Here is an 18396-nt window from a genome sequence, read left to right as displayed (position 1 = left end):
CAGGTGTCCCCGATGGGCTGCAGCTAAGCTAACTGGTAAGTAGGAGGAGAGGAGGATTGTTTTGCCTCTGGTGCTAAGGGACCAATTCAGCTGGTAGGAGCATTTACAGTGCGTGCTTTGAAGGCTGCCAGAAGTGATGAAGATGAGAAGTAACCAACCCTCAGAGACCGCCACCACAGTTCTGTATGCAGGTGGGGAACCCTCTGGAAAACGATGTAATCCATACATAGCCTCATGAATATGTATGTATGCCCAGGGACTATATAAGGGTGGCTTGTATAGCAATAGGGGGTCACACGTTAGGAGGAGTTATCCCCCGTGTCTCCAGCGCCTCAATAAAGAATACCTGCTTGTCAGCTTGAAACTGTGTTGGCCAGTTTGTGCCTGGAGATTTGTCCAAATCATGACCCCACCTCACATCACACTGATTCCAGCAGAAATGGGAGGCAAATGGGTGGGGTTTGTCCCTCCTCCATCCCTTTCCAGACCAATTCAACCCTGTGCTCCTGGTGTTGATGGCCCTGATGAGCCCGCAGAGCTCTCCTTACCTGTGAGGTACACAGCGAACCTGGCGCTGATGTGCTGAACCTGCAGGTTCAACAAGCACCTGATGTGCTCGGAGCTGGGGGGTGACACCGAGTCACACGTGTGGTAGTGCAGCACCTCCAGGAGATCAGCTCCTTGGCACGTTCTGAGGATCAAATGCTTCTTGTGGGCATTGGGGTCCACCCTGCTGGGAGAGGGGACAGTGAGCAGGAATGATGGGACCTCCCTTCACACTATGTGTGGTCCTTCAGCATCGTGGGGGCTTTCAGACTTGCTGCCCTGCACCAGTGAAGATGGCAGGAGCAGCATCACTGTGTGGGAGATGAGATGATGCCAGAGAGGGGCTCTTCATTAGGGACTGCAGTGATAGGACAAGGGGTGATGGGTTCAGACTGAAACAGGGGAAGTTCAGGTTGGAACTAAGGGAGGAGCAAGCAACTGCCTGTGTAGGGCTGAGTTGGGGTTAAACCAAGACACAGGGCTCATGATCCCAGCACAACGGAGTCGAGTGATGCTATGTGAGAGCCAGTGATGCAGCACAAGAACACTGGCTCCATAGCGCACCCAGTGATGGGGTCAGGTCCTCAGCCTGCAATGATATACCTGAGTTGTGTGCCACTGCTCTAGGGCTGAAACCCACATTGCTCTGTGCTGTCACCATAAAGGGAGAGGATCTGAGAGCTCTCCTTGTTGGTTGTAGGATCTTCTGCTCACAGAAGAGAGCAGTTTCCTCTTGGTTTGCAGGTTGTTACTAGAAAGCCATCCCCTCTGCCTAACAAAGGGACTTGCCTGATAAAAACCTCCCTTTCTGAGTTCAAACCTGGTAAAAGCAGGACATTTCAACGGATACTAGCTGCTGTCTTACTTCTCCTTTTCAAACTGCATCATTTAAACACACATTGGTGCAAGTGACCTAAAATAAGGAGTAAAGAGCAACAGAAGTTCTGCTTTTCCCACCTGGGTTTGTTGTTACTCGCTCCCCACAACACCCCTGCTCTTCACCACGTTCCCATCAGAGCTCCTCATCACTCCCCCAAATCCCACATGTGTTGGGATAGAAGGGACAGAGAGGGGCACAGAGAGGGACCCTGAGCTCCTGGAGGGTGCGTGCAGGAGCTGGAGGGATGGGAGCTGTTTGCAGAGGTGGTGTTTGGAGCGTGCAGCTCCTCACATGAAACCTGTGCCTCCCCTCAAGCCCTTTGCAGGCCATAATGCTCACAGAGGGTGCCTCTGCCAAAGAGAGAGGGAACTGCCTTATGGAGGCCCAGCGGGGTGCAAGAAGCTGCTGCCAGAGCCCTGCTTTATCCTGGATCTTGTGTAAGACAGCCCCTCAGGCCATCTGATGCTCTCCAGGCCCCATGTCCTGCTACTCCATCTCATACAGGTGCATCCAACCCAACCTAGCACACTCCCTAGCACTCCAGTGCTGACCTCCAGCAATTCCAGACTTGAGGCACGTCATCTCTTACTGGTAAGGTCTTCATATTCATCTTGTAAGAGGCCAAAACCCACCCAGTGGCACCAAACTCACCCTGGGGCCCTGCTCCGAGTGCCCTGAAGGGGACACAAAGGTAGGTACATCCTTACTGTGGTGACAGGGACAGCAGGGACGAGGGAGCTGCCACCACTGAGCCATTACCTGATGTCTTCTCTGAGCTTCTTGCTCTCCTTGTAGTGAAGGAGCCACTTCCACCTCCCGCTTCTGTTGAGCTTCTCCAGCACGTTCACCACCTCCTTCAGTTGGCCTGAGGAGACAGCAGGAGCCAAGGGGTAACTGAGGGTGGAAGGAGGTCCCTGGCCATGCCCTGCCCAAAGCTGGACCACCTGAGGCTGCTCTAGGTGAGGTCTGAAGGTCTCCAAGGATGGAGCCTCCAAACCTGGGCTGGGATCCTGGTGTTGGAACACACTTGCTGTGAATTCCTTCCCCACTAATATGTAAAGGGATCAGTGCAACTTGTCCCTGTCACCTCTCGTCCCAGCCCTCTGCATCTCCAGGAGGAACGTGGCTCTGCTCTCCCTATCAATTCCCATCAGGGAGCTGAAGACAGCAACAAGGTCTTCCCTTTGTCCTCCCTCTTCCAGGCTGTCGTTGCATAACCTGCTCCAGCCCCTGACCACCCTGGTGGCCCCTGCTGTACTTAGATGTTTTGGGGAGCCCTGACCTGGACCCGTTATCCAGATGGGGTCTACAAGTGTCAAACAGAGGGAAGGAACTTATCCCACTTAAAGCAGGAGCAGAGGACACCCATGGGGAGTGTCTGGAGGTGTCAGCAGACAAGGCCAGGAGCTGACACTGTGTTTGCCTCCAAGCAAGGCTTACCCAGTGTCACCGTTTCCAACAAGCCATCATCTGACACCACGAAGCCACCGGAATGAAACAGCTCCTGGTACGTGTGACCTGGTACATCCTCAGGGCTGTCCACTCCAGCAAACACCACGTTGGGAAGGTGCTTCAGCTGCAGCAAGCACGGGACCTGCAGAAGGAAGAGATGCTTCTGAACATGAAGCTGTGTTTCAATTGCATTTGTACTTCTCTAAGTTACACCTGCTCCAGGGAGCCCATCCTGTAGCACCCCAACACCCCTGTCTCCATAGCCCAACCCCAAAGCCAGTGATGGTGGTGAGACACTGGAACAGGCTGCCCAAGGAAGTGATGGATACCCCATCCCTGGCAGTGTTCAAGGCACAGGGGCTTGGAGCAAGCTGCTCTAGTGGAAGGGGTCCCTGCCCATGGCAGGGGTTGGAACTGGAGGAGCTTTAAGGTCTCTTCCAGCCCAAACCATTCCATGGTTCTATGATTCCATGGAGGGAACAGAGCACTTGCAGAGTCTGACAGATCAGCAGGGACTCTATAGAGTGTGAAGTGAAACTAAACCCCTTCCAAATGGATCCTGACAGTAGAACCCAGTGTGGGCACGATCACAACAGGTCAGACCGAATCCTTACGCTGTGGATGTGAGAGGAGACATCCTCGTTCCTGATGACCACGAGCAGCCGATCGGTGTCCGCACACTTTGCTTGGCAGAAGCTCAGGGGCTCTGTCTCCACGTGTCCCAGCCTCCTCAGCAAGGTCTGAAACAGGAACCACGTGAGCTTTGATGGAGAACTTCTCCACAACAGCAGTGCTGTGCTCCCAGCACACACAGGCCTGGGGACATGGTGATGGGAGCAGCACAGGGACCCCAAGCAGGCACCCACTGGTCACAGGCACCATGTGCTCCAGGCCAGGGCTCCAGCCAGAGGTAGAGGAAGCAGACATTGACCTTTGTCAGCAAAAACTTGCTAAAGGAACACTTTGAGCATCACCAGGGCTCTGTGCTGCTGCAGAGCAGCAAATCCCCCCATGCAATCACCATCGCCAAGCCTTTAATGTGAGCTGGAGCAAAAGCCACATCACAGGGGTTGAGTTTGGGCTGTTCCTGCATGAACTCAGCTCTGATTTGGCCTGGGGGATGTTCAAGGGATGGGACAAGAGGAACCGGCCTCAAGCTGCACCAGGGCAGGTTTAGATGGAGCTGAGGAACAATTCCTGCCCCAGAGGGTGCTCAGGCATTGGAACAGGCTGCCCAGGGCAGGGCTGCAGGCACCGTCCCTGCAAGTGTTCACACAGCGTGGAGACGAGGCCTCAGTGCCATGGGTCAGTGGTGGCCTTGGCAGTGCTGGGAACGGTTGGGCTGGATGAGCTTAAAGGGCTTTTCCAACCTAAATAAATCAACTTTCCAACACCTAAAGGGGCTGCAGGAAAGCTGGAGAGGGGCTTGGGCCAAGGGCCTGTAGGGACAGGCCAAGGGGAATGGCTTGAACCTGCCCGAGGGGAGACTGAGCTGAGCTCTTAGGCAGAAGCTCTTCCCTGTGAGGGTGCTGAGGCGCTGGCACAGGGTGCCCAGAGCAGCTGTGGCTGCCCCATCCCTGGCAGTGTTCAAGGCCAGGTTGGACACAGGGGCTTGGAGCAAGCTGCTCCAGTGGAAGGGGTCCCTGCCTGTGGCAGGAGTTGGAGCTGGAGAAGCTTTAAGCTCCCTTCCAACCCAAACCAGGCTGGGATTCTGTGATTCCAATTCCTGTCATTAGGAGCCAAGATGAAATGGCAGAGGTGGAACCAAACCCCACCTGTGTTGGGTTGAACAAGCTCCCGCTGCCTCAGAGCCACCCATCCCCATTCAACCCTGCTGTTACCTTCACTCTTGCAAAGAAAGGCTCCTTGCCCGTCTCCACCAGGTAGAACGATCCATGGTGGCCACAGGCCTCCTTGGCCACGCTGCAGAGGTGGGACCGCAGCGAGCTGCACAGGTCAGTGATCATCTCCTCGAAGGTCTCCATCCTCTCGGCGAGGGATGCACAACCCCATTCACTTGTGTCCCCATTGTCCACTGGGACATCCTCTTGGCCCCGTGTCCCTGCCCCAGCCGTCCTCAGCATCAGCCTCCTGAACTCATCAAAGATGATGGCAATGTCCCCCTCTGTGTCCTGGAGCTTGTGGTCGTACTTGAGCTTGCCGAGGTGCAAGCCCTGGCTTGTATTTTGGGCTCTGCTCCTCTTGTCACAGAGGGTGTCCTGCCATGGGGTGCACTGGTCCCCATACTGGGGACCCCCATGCCAGTCAAGCCCACTTGACCACGTGTCCCAGGGCATGATCGTTACCTGCAAAGGGCTCCTGCTCCGTGGGATGGGAGCTTCTGGCGCAGATGTCTCAGACATCACCTGGGGACAAAAGTCTTTTGGGAAGATGCTTTTGGAGGTAGAAAAAGGTGGTTTCCCACTCCTCAGGATGTGTTTTAGCTTATCACGGAAACGGAGGCACTCCATGTCCATAGTGTGCTGTGTGATTCCCTCAAACCCCCTCCAAGTCCCCCATAGCGACCGTAACAAATGGGACTGCCCCACACAGTGTCCGTGCCTCTTCTGAGGCTCCTGGTACGTCTTGGTGACCACCAAGTTCCTGCACTGCTTGGCAACCCCCTGCCTGTCCCTAACAGTGACATGTGCAGGGATGAGCTCCTTGCTGGTGTCTCCTGGGCTGATGGTCCAGCCATGCTCAGCCCATGAGCATGGGCTCCCCTCCATGTCCAGTGAGCCCCAGTCCTCACTGTCCCCCTCTGAGCGCACTGGGCTCCCAGGGGATGAGCCACAGTTAGTCCTTGTGCCCACAGCATCCATGGATCTGCTGCAGGAAGCTCTGGCTGTAAGCAGGGACCATGAAGTCTCCTGGTTGGAGTCACTGGAGGAAGCCTCAGAGGTTGAATCCATGTGTGTGTCTTTGCTGGGGAGCTCGTTGGACCCCAGGAGCCCATCTGAGACATCATCAGCATCAGCCAGCTCCAGGCTTCCTGCAGAGAGCACCCTTTGTGCATGCAGTGACAACACTGGGAAGGGGGGAGAGTGGATTTCTGTGTCTTCCACCTCTGTGCTGGGCTGGTGCAGCTCAGGAAGCACATCAGCTCCCTGAGCCTCCTGCTCCCCTTGGTTACACACGGACTGGAACTCAGACAGGGGCACCAGCAACTCCTCTGATGAAGATGATGCAGACCCAGCAAGAGGGAAGCTGCTTCCTCCTTCCAAGCCCTCAGGCAGGATGGGTTCTGTCTCATGGCTGCCTGCTGCATCTGCAGCTTGGTCCCCAGGGCTGGTATCCATGGAGCAGGACCATGGGGCAGCATCTGAAGCTGGAGACAGCATCCTGGGGTGCTCTCTGAGCACTGAATGTGGCTCAGTGCTGTGCAGGCCTGCTTCGTGTTCATGTGGAGGAGCAGGAGGCATCAATCCCAGGTCACCAGGCACATCCATGGGGGAGCTCTCTGCTGGTTCTGCATGGCAGGGACCTGTGCCTTTTCCCACCTCTTCTGCACACCTGGGTTCTAAGGAGCCATTGCAGCTCCCAGCAGCCACACTCACCTCTGCAGCGTGTACTTGCTCACAGGAGCCTTTCTGCTGGCACAGGACTGGCCAACACTCCCTTTGCTCTAACAGGCAGTGCTGGGGATCTGTGTGTTCACCATGGGATGGAGAAGCAGGAGGGGGATCATGGGCAGATGGGGACAGCCCGTTTGGGTCTCTCTGCTGCTGCTCGGGGTGCTTCTCCATGGCTGACATCCCTTCCCCCATTGAGGAGGAAGGTTCTGGTTCCAGGAGGGGATGAAGAGAGGGCTCTGGCTCCTGTAGTTTGTGAGCTACCATCACTGTGCTCCTTTTGTTGCTCCTGGAGGACTCCTTTGCCCTGAGGCACACATCATCACTGTCCCCAGCTCCAGAGCCATCTGCAAAGGCTGTGTAAGCAAAGTCCTGGCCATCACTTGCTCCTGAGGACTCCAGCACATCCGTGCCGTTGGCAGAAGGGATGTTCCTCTCTTCTTCCACCAAATCCTTGTTCCCTTCTTGCTTTGCTTCACCAGTGCTCAGCAAAGGGAGCTCAGCATCAGCATCACCTCCAAACCCTTGGGAAAGGTCGCTGCTCCCTCCCACACTGCTCTGTGATGGGGACCAGATGCTCACCCAGGGGTCCTGCTCCTCTGGAGCAGCCCCAGGACCTGCTGCTCTGTCAGGAGGTGTCAGGCAGACAGAGCTGGAGTCAGGGGACAAGGCCAGTGACAGGTCCTGGCTGCTCCCAGCAGATTCCCACCCTGCTGCACAGGGTGCACAGTTGTTGTCTGGCTCTGTCTCACCAACCAAGCTTGGGGCAGATGGTGATGGAGGCAACAACCTGCTGTCACAGGGTGACCCCCCATCAGCTGCACTGCCTGTGTGTGCCACTCCAACACCCTCCACCTCTGCATCTGGGGTGGCCAAAGCTTCTTCCAGCATGTTCAGGCTTGGTGCCACCCCACCAGGAAGCCTTTGAGGGCCAGTCCCATCTGACAGCTCTGGCATTAATCCACCTGGGCAAGGAGATGCTAAGGCAGGAGGGCTGGGCACAGGGGCATCAGAGCCCTGTGGCCATGCTGAATGCACTGGGCTCTGCTTGTTGCAGTCATAGTCCATGCTGTCATCACTGCTTGCAGAGAATGCCAAAAAGCCAGGCTCCAGGGCTGTGCTCTCATATTCACAGTCCTTCTCATCTTCTACCTCCTCCACCTCATCCTCTGAACATCCAAAGAGGTTCTGTGATTCCCTCCTGGCTTCACCGGGCTTTGCAGATGTAGGACTTGCTTCTAAGAAGAGCCAACCAGAGGCCTGTTGTGGTCCATCACTGGTGGCCCAGCCACTGTCCTCAATCTCCATACAGTGCTCAGTGTCTCCCATGCTCCCTGTGTCCTCAGGAGGGCCGGGGCCATTCCCTGACACTGCTGTCCATCCACTCTCCAGCTGCTCTCCTTGTCCATGCACTGTGCATGGGGCATCTGTCCAAGGAGTTGCACTGGGATGTGGGGCTTCGTTGCAGGGGTCTTCCTTGCCCAGCACAGCTAGGGGCTTGCTGGTACCACTGAGCTCATCAGCAGGGTTGGGGGTGGTTGTAGCATCCTTCATCCTTCCCTCCTTGGGTGGCTTCTCCTGAAACAACACAATTCAGAGGTTAAGAAAGAAGAGGAGGTTATCAAAAGGAGTGTGAGCAGCGATCATGGAGGTGATCCTGCCCCTCTACTCCGCTCTCATGAGACCCCACTTGCAGCACTGTGTGCAGTTCTGGTGTCCTCAACATAAGGAGGACATGGAGTTGTTTGAGCAAGTCCAGAGGAGGACACAAGGATGATCAGGGGCTGGAGCTCTTCCCATATGGAGACAGGCTGAGAACATTGGGGCTGTTGAGCCTGGAGAAGAGAAGCTGCGTGGAGACCTCATAGCAGCTTCCAGTGTCTGAAGGGGGCTACAAGGGTGCTGGAGAGGGGCTCTTCATCAGGGTCTGGAGTGATAGGACAAGGGGTGATGGGTTCAAACTGAAACAGGGGAAGTTCAGGTTAGATCTAAGGCAGAAGTTCTTCCCTGTGAGATTGGTGATTCCCCAGCACCAGTCACTGTTAAGACTGGGCTGCACAGGGTGCTGGTAAGTCATGCTTTGCCAATAAAGGCTGGACCAGATGGCCCTTGAGGTCCCTTCCAACCTGGTATTCCATGAGTTTATGGTCCTATGCCTGTGGCATTCATTTGGGGCAGCTAAATGCTGGTGAATGCTCCTCAGTCCTGCTTTGTGGACCTCCACTACCTGGCTCTGAGAGAGCCCACACGCACCTCTGCTCCACTCCTTTCAGAAGATCCTATTCCTATAAGCACAAAACGCATTCTGTGTCCTATAGACTTGTATCACTCACACCCAAGCTCTTACCTTAGTGATGGTTGGGATGTCATGCCCATGCTCCTCAGCACTGCCTGCAGGCTCTTTGTCCTTCTCATCAGCACGTTCAGGACAGCTTGTGGAGGAAGGCTCCTCCTCCCCACAGGGCGGCTCTCCTGAAGATGACACTGTGCTATCAACAACAGCAGGAGTCCCATCAGCATCAGTCTGAGAGTCTGCAGGTTGCAACTGACCCTGGTTACGTGTGGTGTGATCCACAGAGCTGCTGGGAGTCTGGTCAGGGTCTGAGCGAGAGTCTGCAGGGCACTTCTCCAACCCAAAATAGTCCTCACCATCATCACTGAAGTCAAGGAAGTCCCAAGTGGTGTTTATTGAGACGTATTTCTTGGGGTCGCTGTGCTCCACCACCACCCTCGTGCTGCTCAGCAGTCTGGGTCTGCTGTAGAAGAGAGCCACCCACATGTGGAGTATCAGCTTCAGCTCCTGCACATCATCAGGGAGGCGAGAGTTCCAGGGCCTGCAAAGAAAGCAAACACAGCTGAAACATCTTCATCCTCCCTCCAGGTGACTGACACAAGGCATCTCCTGGCTCCCCACAGTGCTAAGGCCCAGAGATGCCCATCTGCAGTCATGGATCACTCAGTGTGGTTATTCCAGCATGTTGGAATAAAGAGAAACTCAACAGCTGCAAAGTAGGACTTGGGCTCATGGCATTAGATATCAATTGTAGCTGCAGAGCCATGGGAATCCCAGCCTGGTTTGTGTTGGAAGGGAGCTTAAAGCTGATCCAGTTCCAACCCCTGCCATGGGCACGGACACCTTCCACTGGAGCAGCTTGCTCCAAGCCCCTGTGTCCAACCTGGCCTTGAACACTGCCAGGGATGGGGCAGCCACAGCTTCTCTGGGCACCCTGTGCCAGCGCCTCAGCACCCTCACAGGGAAGAGCTTCTGCCTAAGAGCTCAGCTCAGTCTCCCCTCTGGCAGGTTCAAGCCATTCCCCTTGGCCTGTCCCTACAGGCCCTTGTCCCAAGCCCCTCTCCAGCTTTCCTGCAGCCCCTTTAGGCACTGGAGCTGCTCTAAGGTCTCCCCTTCAGGAGCCTTCTCTTCTCCAGGCTGCCCCAGCCCAGCTCTCTCAGCCTGGCTCCAGAGCAGAGCTGCTCCAGCCCTCGCAGCATCTCCATGGCCTCCTCTGCACTCGCTCCAACAGCTCCACGTCCCTCTTGTGCTGCTGCCCCAGAGCTGGATCAGGACTGCAGGGGGGGTCTCCCCAGAGCACAGCAGAGGGGCAGGATCCCCTCCCTGAGCTGCTGCTCATGCTCTGGGGGTGCAGCCCAGCACATGGGGGGGTTCTGGGCTCAAGCACACACTGAAGCCGGGTCATGGGGAGCTTCTCATTGACCAACACCCCAAAGTCCTTCTCCTCAGGGAAGACACCAGCTGTAGCACAGCAAAACTGGGCTTTTTAGCATGGGGAAGAAGGCAGTGATTGTGCTGAGCAAATAGAAAGCAAAGAAAGCCCCTTCCAAAAGCACTCCAGCAAGAACCATCCCCTGCATTTAGCCTTCCAGAGCAACTTACCCATGCAGGGCACGGATGATTGTCTTCTCCAGGGCATCACTGGTGTATTTGCTGTCCAAGTGGAAAAGATAGGGTGCATCCCAGTGGCACGTCACCGTTATGGACTCATCACAGATATTCACTGTGTGGTTCTTGGCAAAGTCTTCGTTCACCCTCCTCCTGTGCCTCATGGCTATGGCCTGTGGGTGGCTGCTGCCCTGCTGGTGCCTGAAGGGCAGCACCTTCCCAACCAGGGGCCTTGCTCGGTTGCTCCTGGTGGATGCTGGTGCAGGGCTGGAAGCACCTTTGGGATTCACGTGTTTCTTGGAGTTCTCACGCATCTGTGAGGCATACGAGTGCTCAGCAGAGATTAAGGTGTTATTGTTCACCTTCTTCATCTTATTCACCTTGGCAGCTTTTGGAGTGCTTTTTGGAAGCCACGCATGGGGTTTTGCTTGCCTGGGCCTCAATCTGATATTCATAATGGAAACCTTAGAGTTTTTGTCTCTGGGTCTAGAGGCCAAGTCATTTAAGACTTCGTTTTCCTCAGGAGGATGCTTCTGGTTTGGCACCACTTTGCCAGGAGAGGTGTCTCCCTCTGCGAGCCGTTCTACCATGTGGTATTCTTGATCAGAAGCAACACATGAGGATTTGTGCTTGTGGTGGCTTAGCTGCTCCTCTGAAGAGTCACTGGAGTGGCTGCAGGACTCAGCCACCACCTCACTGTCTATTGGGGTAACCAAAGGCCTACAGGAACCCAGAGCCAGGTCAGCCAGCAAGTTCAAGGCATGGGGCTCGTACTTGTTCCCCTTCAGGTTGAGACCAGGATCACCAAGTCCATCTGGGCAAACCTCACCTATTTTGCTGTCATCTCCATGTCGTTGGGAAGAAGCTTCTCTTGGGAGGACAGAGGGTGGCTCCTGGTCCTCTGAGTAAGGAAAACAGAGATTAAACAAAGGCCATACAGGTGTTTGACAGGACATTATGTCTCCAATGTGGAATTCACACACTTGAACCAAACCCCATCTCCATGGACATTGCTACTACAGAATGATCCAGAGCTGGGAATCTAAGTGATTTCAGGAAGGGGGTTTATTCTCAGAACTAAAAGGCATGGGATCCAAAGGGAACAAAACAGCCCTTGGCCTCCGTGCACAGGGTTGTTTGGTCACTTAAACACAACCTGAGCTATTTCAGGTGTTTCCTTCATCCTTTTTATTTTGCTTTAGAGTTTCATCTAGCTTGAGTATTTGGAGTCCTCCCTCCTGACCCTTGGGCTGTGCTTTCAACAGTCCATTTCAAAACCCACCCCAAACCTCTGAACCACAGAGAAAACCCCTGCATGCTTCCCACTGCACACCCTACCTAGAGCATAACCTGCTCTTGAGCTGAACCTCAGAGCACACACACTGAAACCCTTCTTTACAAGTCCAGCTTCATTAACTGCAACCAAGCAGCCTGGTGCTGGCACTTGGCACCCACAGCCTTGGCCTCCCTGTGTGTTATGATCCAAAGGCAGCCACAGCACAGCACATAAGTGTTCATATAGTTTTCACCATGGCTCTAGGCCCATGTTCATAAAACCAGTATGAAGACATTAAATAAGATGAATGTCTTCTATCAAAAAACACCTCAGAAACATCTCCCTTCAAGTAAAACCTTATTGAATCACATCTATGTTAAAGTCCAACGTGTTACATTGCATTTCCTTGAGAACTGCATATCCATATCTGCATATTCAATATCTGAAGGGGGCTACAAGGATGCTGGGGAGGGACTCTTCATCGAGGACTGTAGCAATAGGACAAGGGGTGATGGGTTCAAACTGAAACAGGGGAAGTTCAGGTTGGAGATAAGGCAGAAGCTCTTCCCTGTGAGGGTGCTGAGGCGCTGGCACAGGGTGCCCAGAGAAGCTGTGGCTGCCCCATCCCTGGCAGTGTTCAAGGCCAGGTTGGACACAAGGGCTTGGAGCAAGCTGCTCCAGTGGAAGGGGTCCCTGCCTGTGACAGGGGGTTGGGACTGGGTGAGCTTTAAGGTCCCTTCCAACCCAAACCTGTGATCCTGTGAGGGGCAGTGTTGGATACACACACACTGATGAAAAATGCCACATTTCAGAAATACATGGCAACAAAAGACCAAGAAGAAAGAATAAACTGAGCTGAGGTGCCTGAACCTGTTTTCAAAGTCTCCAGGAAGAGGAAAAAGACCAAAAACAGCTGAAAAAAAGACATCAAAGTGTGAGAAAACACAACAAACTAAAAACGACTCTCCTGATCCATCATTTGTCTTGGCATCATAATACTGGTTCCCAGTCTCACTTGCAGGCTCCCAGCCAGCACCTGCAGATACCACACTCAGGTGCTGGCCACTCAGGGCTGCCTCTTAAACATGCTGCAGGCTGCAAAGGCTGTGGCAATTCCACTCCTTATCCCAGCAGTTTGCCAAGGATGCAAACTGAAGGAATAGGAAAGGCCTCACAAGAGCCCACATCTGGTTTGTCCATCCTGGAACAAGGATTTTCACCATCACCTTTGTGTTTTATACTGGGTAGTTGCTTTATCCACTCAGTTTATACAACTGGGTGCCTGCAGGCTGGGGGGCAGCAGCACTCAGACCCAATCCAGATGTCTAAAGCCCTTTGGCTGCTGCCAATGTGCTTTCATGATCATCTGGTTGTGACCTGCCTGGGATGTTTGATGGCTCAGCTTTCAAAGGCAAGATTTCCATAGGGAACAGCACTCTTACCACTTCCTGCTTGCTTGTTGGCTTTAGGTTTCGAGGAGCTTTTAGCCACAGGTTTTAATATCTGCCTCTTCACTGGGTTTGTGGTGCTCTCAGCAACAGGAACCTTCTCCTCCTCTGGCTCCTTCAGTAGCCTTGGTCTCTTGGCTTCCAAGGCAGGAGCATCAGGAGCTGGGGTTTCCTTCTGAACACCTCCAGACTGTGTTTGCTGCATGAATTCTGCAGACAGGACCTCTGCACCTGGAAAAGGGAGAGCATCACCTTTGGTCTGGGACATACCGGACTAAAAAGGAGTCATTGCAAAATACCAAGTTAAGGAATATGAGTAAAGTATAAGGAATCACAAGGAAAAGCTGAGGGGTGACAAGCACAAGTTACTCCTGGGTGATTCCAGCTGGACACAAGAGGGGAATGTTTCACCATGAGAACAACCAGCCATTGGAATCATCTCCCCAGAGAACTGGATTCCCCAGTGTTGGACACATAAGATTTAGGTGGACAGGGTGCTGGGGCATCTAGTTGAGATGATGCTTTGCCTAGAAAGGTTGGACCAGGTGATCCCTGAGGTCCTTTCCCACCTGGCATTCCATGGTTCTGTGAATGTGGAATGTTTTAGAAGGGATTGGCAGCAGCAGAGTAGTGTTCCACGACTTGATTTATGCATCTGAGCTGAGTAACAAATGGGTCTGTTACTGATGGCAGTGATCAGTGAGCAGTTATTAAAAGTTAAGCATCACTTCTTAAGCTCATTAAATCGTGTTTTCCTGACCTGGAATAGGTGTTCTCCAGGGATAAAATCACCCTAATTCCTGCTTGGCACAGGAAGCAGCCTGAGGGCACTTATTTACCTCTCCAAGAAGCACAAGCACCTCAGCAATCCACCCTTGAGATCCACCAACAGATGGATCTCATCAGCAATGCCACCACTTGAGGCAAAGGTGCCCTAGGACTGAGACTTGGACGTGACTTCATCCCACAGTGCCACCCCTGTGCTGCACAAGAGCCCATTCCCACAGTCACTGCCCTACCTGTGGTGTGTGTAAATGGGAGGGGAGGTCACAGAGGGTGGCACTAACTCTGCAGTGGTCCTTTGAATGGTTCTGGCCATGTTTCATCACCAAGACAGATTCATCTCAACCCACTTTGAGACTCTGTACATGAGGCAGAGGCTGGCTCAAAAGCCCAGGTGTAACTAGCCTCAGCAGTGAGACAGGAGCCTTCAGAGAACAAATCATGCATTGAACACACCTCACATGAGCAGCTCAGGCCTGACACCAGCTTTCAGCTGTACTTGGGTGGGATCAATGTCACACTTTAATAATGCCATGCTAAATCATGGTCAAGATGGTTTTGTTCAGGAGGAGACTGGCCCAAATGCTCACAATAGTTCTGCTGAATTCAGATTGAGCTACAGCAAAATAAACCACTTTGAGTCTCAGTTTGGGTGTGGAAATTGTACTGCTTCATTTTCATAGAATCACACAATCCCAGACTGGTTTAGGTTGGAAGGGACCTCAAAGCTCCTCCAGTTCCAACCCCTGCCACGGGCAGGGACCCCTTCCACTGGAGCAGCTTGCTCCAAGCCCCTGTGTCCAACCTGGCCTTGAACACTGCCAGGGATGGGGCAGCCACAGCTTCTCTGGGCACCCTGTGCCAGCGCCTCAGCACCCTCACAGGGAAGAGCTTCTGCCCTCTCTGTCTCCCCTCTGGCAGGTTCAAGCCATTCCCCTTGGCCTGTCCCTACAGGCCCTTGTCCCAAGCCCCTCTCCAGCTTTCCTGCAGCCCCTTTAGGCACTGGAGCTGCTCTAAGGTCTCCCCTTCAGAAGCCTTCTCTTCTCCAGGCTGACCCAGCCCAGCTCTTTCTGCCTCTGTTCATAGCAGAGGTGGGCTCAGGAGGCATCTGCTTGCTGTGGGCACCTGAGGGAACTGGGAAGGGGCCACGGCTCCCAGTGAACCCTGAGCATCCCAGCTTCTGGAAAAGCAGGAGGCAGTTAGTCCCCTTTATACAGCACTTACCTCTTTTCCTTCTCTGTGGCAACTGCAAGTTGGCTAATTCAAGTGTGGGCTCACTGGACTTGTCTGCAGATCCTGGCTTCTCAGGAGAAGATAAAGCAAGATTGATCTTATTGGCTGCTTTGCTGTTGCTGCTGCTATCCTCCATTTGCTTCTCTGGTGGTGGCAATTCATCCCTGGTGCTGTTTGCAAGCTCTCTCTTGGGTTTCTTCCCACTACTCTGCACCGAGAGCTTGCTGGTTAAGTTAACACCTTCTGCAGGCTCTTCACCAACCTGGTCCAACCCCAGGCTGGGATCTGGGTCTTCACTTCCGACTTCTTTTTCTCCTGTTGTGTTGAAGAGAATCAGGTCTGGTGGCAGAGCTGAAGATAAGTCTGGTTTATCAGCAGGCTCTGAATCACAGCAAAGAGATTGAGCAGCACAGGGCAAATATCCTAAAGCAGTTTCCAGTGGCAGAGTGTAGCTGCTGGAATCAGAGAGGTAACTCTGCAGCTGGGAGAAGGACTCCTCTGAGCACTTCTTGAGGGGATTTGTACATTCATCCTCAGTTAGTGAGAGGGCAGAAGAAAAGGGAACGTCACTGCTTTGGCCAGAGGAGGACCCTGTGTTTTGGTCAAGCTTTGCATACTCCTGCAAGTGGTGTTTGATCCATGTGCTGGGACTGACTGTGTCCTGCCCTGAAGAACTGGTGGCTTTCTGTAAGGCATAGTGGAGGCCAGGCAAAACAGAGGCTACTTTTAGTGAGATGTCACTCTGCTCCCTTTCACCTCTTGGCTGGTGCTTTGCAGCTATGGAAGGAAAAGAAAAGCATTTTATTCATTTTAAAAACAAGATTCAATTCCCAAAATCACTTCCCTGTTACATGCAAAGAGAACATGAAAGCTGTGAACAAGCCCCAGGAGCCAACCTACAAAAAGCTAACCCAAGGGTGATGGCCTGGTTTGAGGAATGCTTGTAACTGGTAGAAAGGTAGAAGGTAGAAAGGGATTTCAGATGGAATTCAAAAGTGGATTAAACTAAGATTAAAGGCTGCTGTTGTATCAGTTAGCTTCACTCTGCAGGGAGATCACACACACAGTGCTCTAATTCCCTTCATTCCAGCAATTCTCACTGAATCCAACGTTTAAGGGCACTCAGAGCTCTCAAAACACAGGGGTCTGTTGGGGTTTTAAACCTGTTTCAGTTGAGGGCTGCCTATCAGAGGTGTTTAGGCCAGCACTGCTTTCAGATCACTTGTGTTGTTTATGTCCCTGTCCATCTCTACCTGCTGTCAGCATGGGATATCCCACTTCACATGAAGACACCACATCAGTGCTGTGGAGTGGGATGTGGAATATGGAATTCCCAAGCAGCCCTGGAGACTGGATAAATAAAGAACATGAACCCCTGGGTGATCTTCTAAAACTGGAAGACTGATGCTACTGAAAGCTGTTGGTGTTTCTCACTTCAGGAGGACTAAAGCCTATCATTAAAGTGTAGCTCCCAACAGGGATGAACAAGAAGTCCCAAGGCTCTAGGGTGTCCCCATGTCCCTACCATGAAGTAGGCTCTGCTTGGCATAGCAGGGTCCCCTTGGTGTCCATAAGTGCCTGTGATGTGCAGAGTTTCAGTGGCATTCCTTTCTGCACAAGCCAGATTTATCCAGCTTCACCCACTGCAACCCAGCAGCCTGAAGCTGATGCTTTGCATCCACATCCTTGGCCTATCAGTGTGTTATGATCCAGCTCTGAGGTTTCTTTTGGCTGCAGGAGCAGGCTGACAGCCCCAGTTCCTTTCCCTATCCCATCTCTTCCCAGTGGGTATTTCCCTCCCAGATGTGAGCTTTTCTTTGCCTATTGGTCCTTGTAACTAGCAAGCCCAGGCAGAGCTGTGAGCCTGCTTCCAGCTTCCTGCCTCTGCTGCTGGCTCTGGAATGCTGCGGGAGCTCTGTATAGCAAGCTTGTTCTGCCCTACACACCTCCTGAGGCTGTCTGCACAGGAAGGAAACGGATTCAGAGGCTTCTCATTTTGAAACAGGAAACGTTATTCATGCTCTGAGGCTGAACTGAGTGAGCTGGGGCTGTTCAGCTGGAGAAGAGAAGCTGTGTGGAGGCCTCAGAGCAGCTTCCAGTGTCTGAAGGGGGCTACAAGGAGGCTGGAGAGGGGCTCTTCATCAGGGACTGGAGTGATAGGGCAAGGGGTGATGGGTTCAAACTGAAACAGGGGAAGTTCAGGTTGGAGATAAGGCAGAAGCTCTTCCCTGTGAGGGTGCTGAGGCGCTGGCACAGGGTGCCCAGAGAAGCTGTGGCTGCCCCATCCCTGGCAGTGTTCAAGGCCAGGTTGGACACAGGGGCTTGGAGCAAGCTGCTCTAGGGGAAGCTGGTGAGGATCCCACACCCAAAACCCAGTGGAAAGGGAACTCCCTACCTTTCAGTCCCATTGACTGGGAGGAGGTGAACAGGAACAGGGCCAGGAGGATGCCAGGCTCCTTGGGGTCAAATCCTATGGCAGAAAGCAAGAGGTTTTGTTTAGACTGAGGGTACACACGCTCTGTCCTGAGACCAGAGCAGGATGTTTAAGCACAGCTATTGGCTTCTACATTGGTCTTACCATCATCTCGTGCCAAGGCGGAGGGCGTGAGGAGGATAAGGAATCCTTGATCTTGTAAATACTTGATGATTGCCTACAATAAACACAAAGTTAAAGCAACCACTCCTTCTTAGTACACTTTCTATCACTCGACAGGACTCTCAGCAAGCCTGGCTTGCTGCTCAACATGTGCCAACACCACCAGCTCCTTCCCTGTTGAGGAGGACACTGCTTGTCTCATGCCACTTGGATCAATTCGGATCTGTAACCAAAAGTGTTCCATTTATGTTGTTATTGAGCTCTCAAATCCTTCCCATCTGTTCCTTACTAAATAACTGTGCTCAGCCAAACCAGCTGCAATTAATGGATAAGGTTAATAACTGTGGCCCCGTCAGTTCAAAAGCTCCTAGGCCTCTCAGCCAGGAACTGCTTTTTCACAGCCCAAGGGGAAGGTTTTCCCAGCAGGAAAAGCAAAGCTGGACACCAACATCTGACAAAACACAACCAAACTGTTCCAGGCACGAGGCTGAGTGAAGTTCAGGCCATGCAGCTACTTTATTATCAGTGTTCAGTTCTTGGTCCCTCACTACAAGAGAGACATTGAGGGGTTGGAGCGGGGCCAGAGAAGGGCAGTGGAGCTGGTGCAGGGCCTGGAGCACAGGGGTGATGGGGAAGGGCTGAGGGACCTGGGGGGTTCAGTGTGGAGAAGAGAAGGCTCAGGGGGGACCTGATGGCTGCCTCCAACTGC

General features: G+C 53.2%; 1 protein-coding gene across 1 annotated transcript in view; it reads right to left on the bottom strand.

Moving 5' to 3' along the window:
- The window catches only part of TASOR2 (transcription activation suppressor family member 2), a 37111-nt gene that overhangs the window by 750 nt on the left and 17965 nt on the right, over positions 1-18396 (bottom strand). Inside the window, exons 12-22 of the mRNA XM_061346877.1 lie at positions 17670-17742; positions 17487-17561; positions 15083-15868; positions 13070-13306; positions 10346-11252; positions 8798-9284; positions 4720-8028; positions 3493-3618; positions 2867-3020; positions 2186-2291; positions 549-730 (exon numbers count right to left, since the gene is read on the bottom strand). Of these exons, the coding sequence (XP_061202861.1) occupies positions 549-730; positions 2186-2291; positions 2867-3020; positions 3493-3618; positions 4720-8028; positions 8798-9284; positions 10346-11252; positions 13070-13306; positions 15083-15868; positions 17487-17561; positions 17670-17742 (6442 nt within the window). The remainder of the gene's footprint in view (positions 1-548; positions 731-2185; positions 2292-2866; positions 3021-3492; positions 3619-4719; positions 8029-8797; positions 9285-10345; positions 11253-13069; positions 13307-15082; positions 15869-17486; positions 17562-17669; positions 17743-18396) is intronic.

The sequence above is a fragment of the Neopsephotus bourkii genome, unplaced genomic scaffold, assembly GCF_033783945.1.
Source record: "Neopsephotus bourkii isolate Nb327-2 ecotype Australia unplaced genomic scaffold, CSIRO-AGI_Nbou_v1 NB_281, whole genome shotgun sequence".
Lineage (NCBI taxonomy): Eukaryota > Metazoa > Chordata > Aves > Psittaciformes > Psittacidae > Neopsephotus > Neopsephotus bourkii.
Note: the sequence above shows the minus strand (reverse complement) of the source record. Positions and strands in the feature narration are given on the sequence as shown.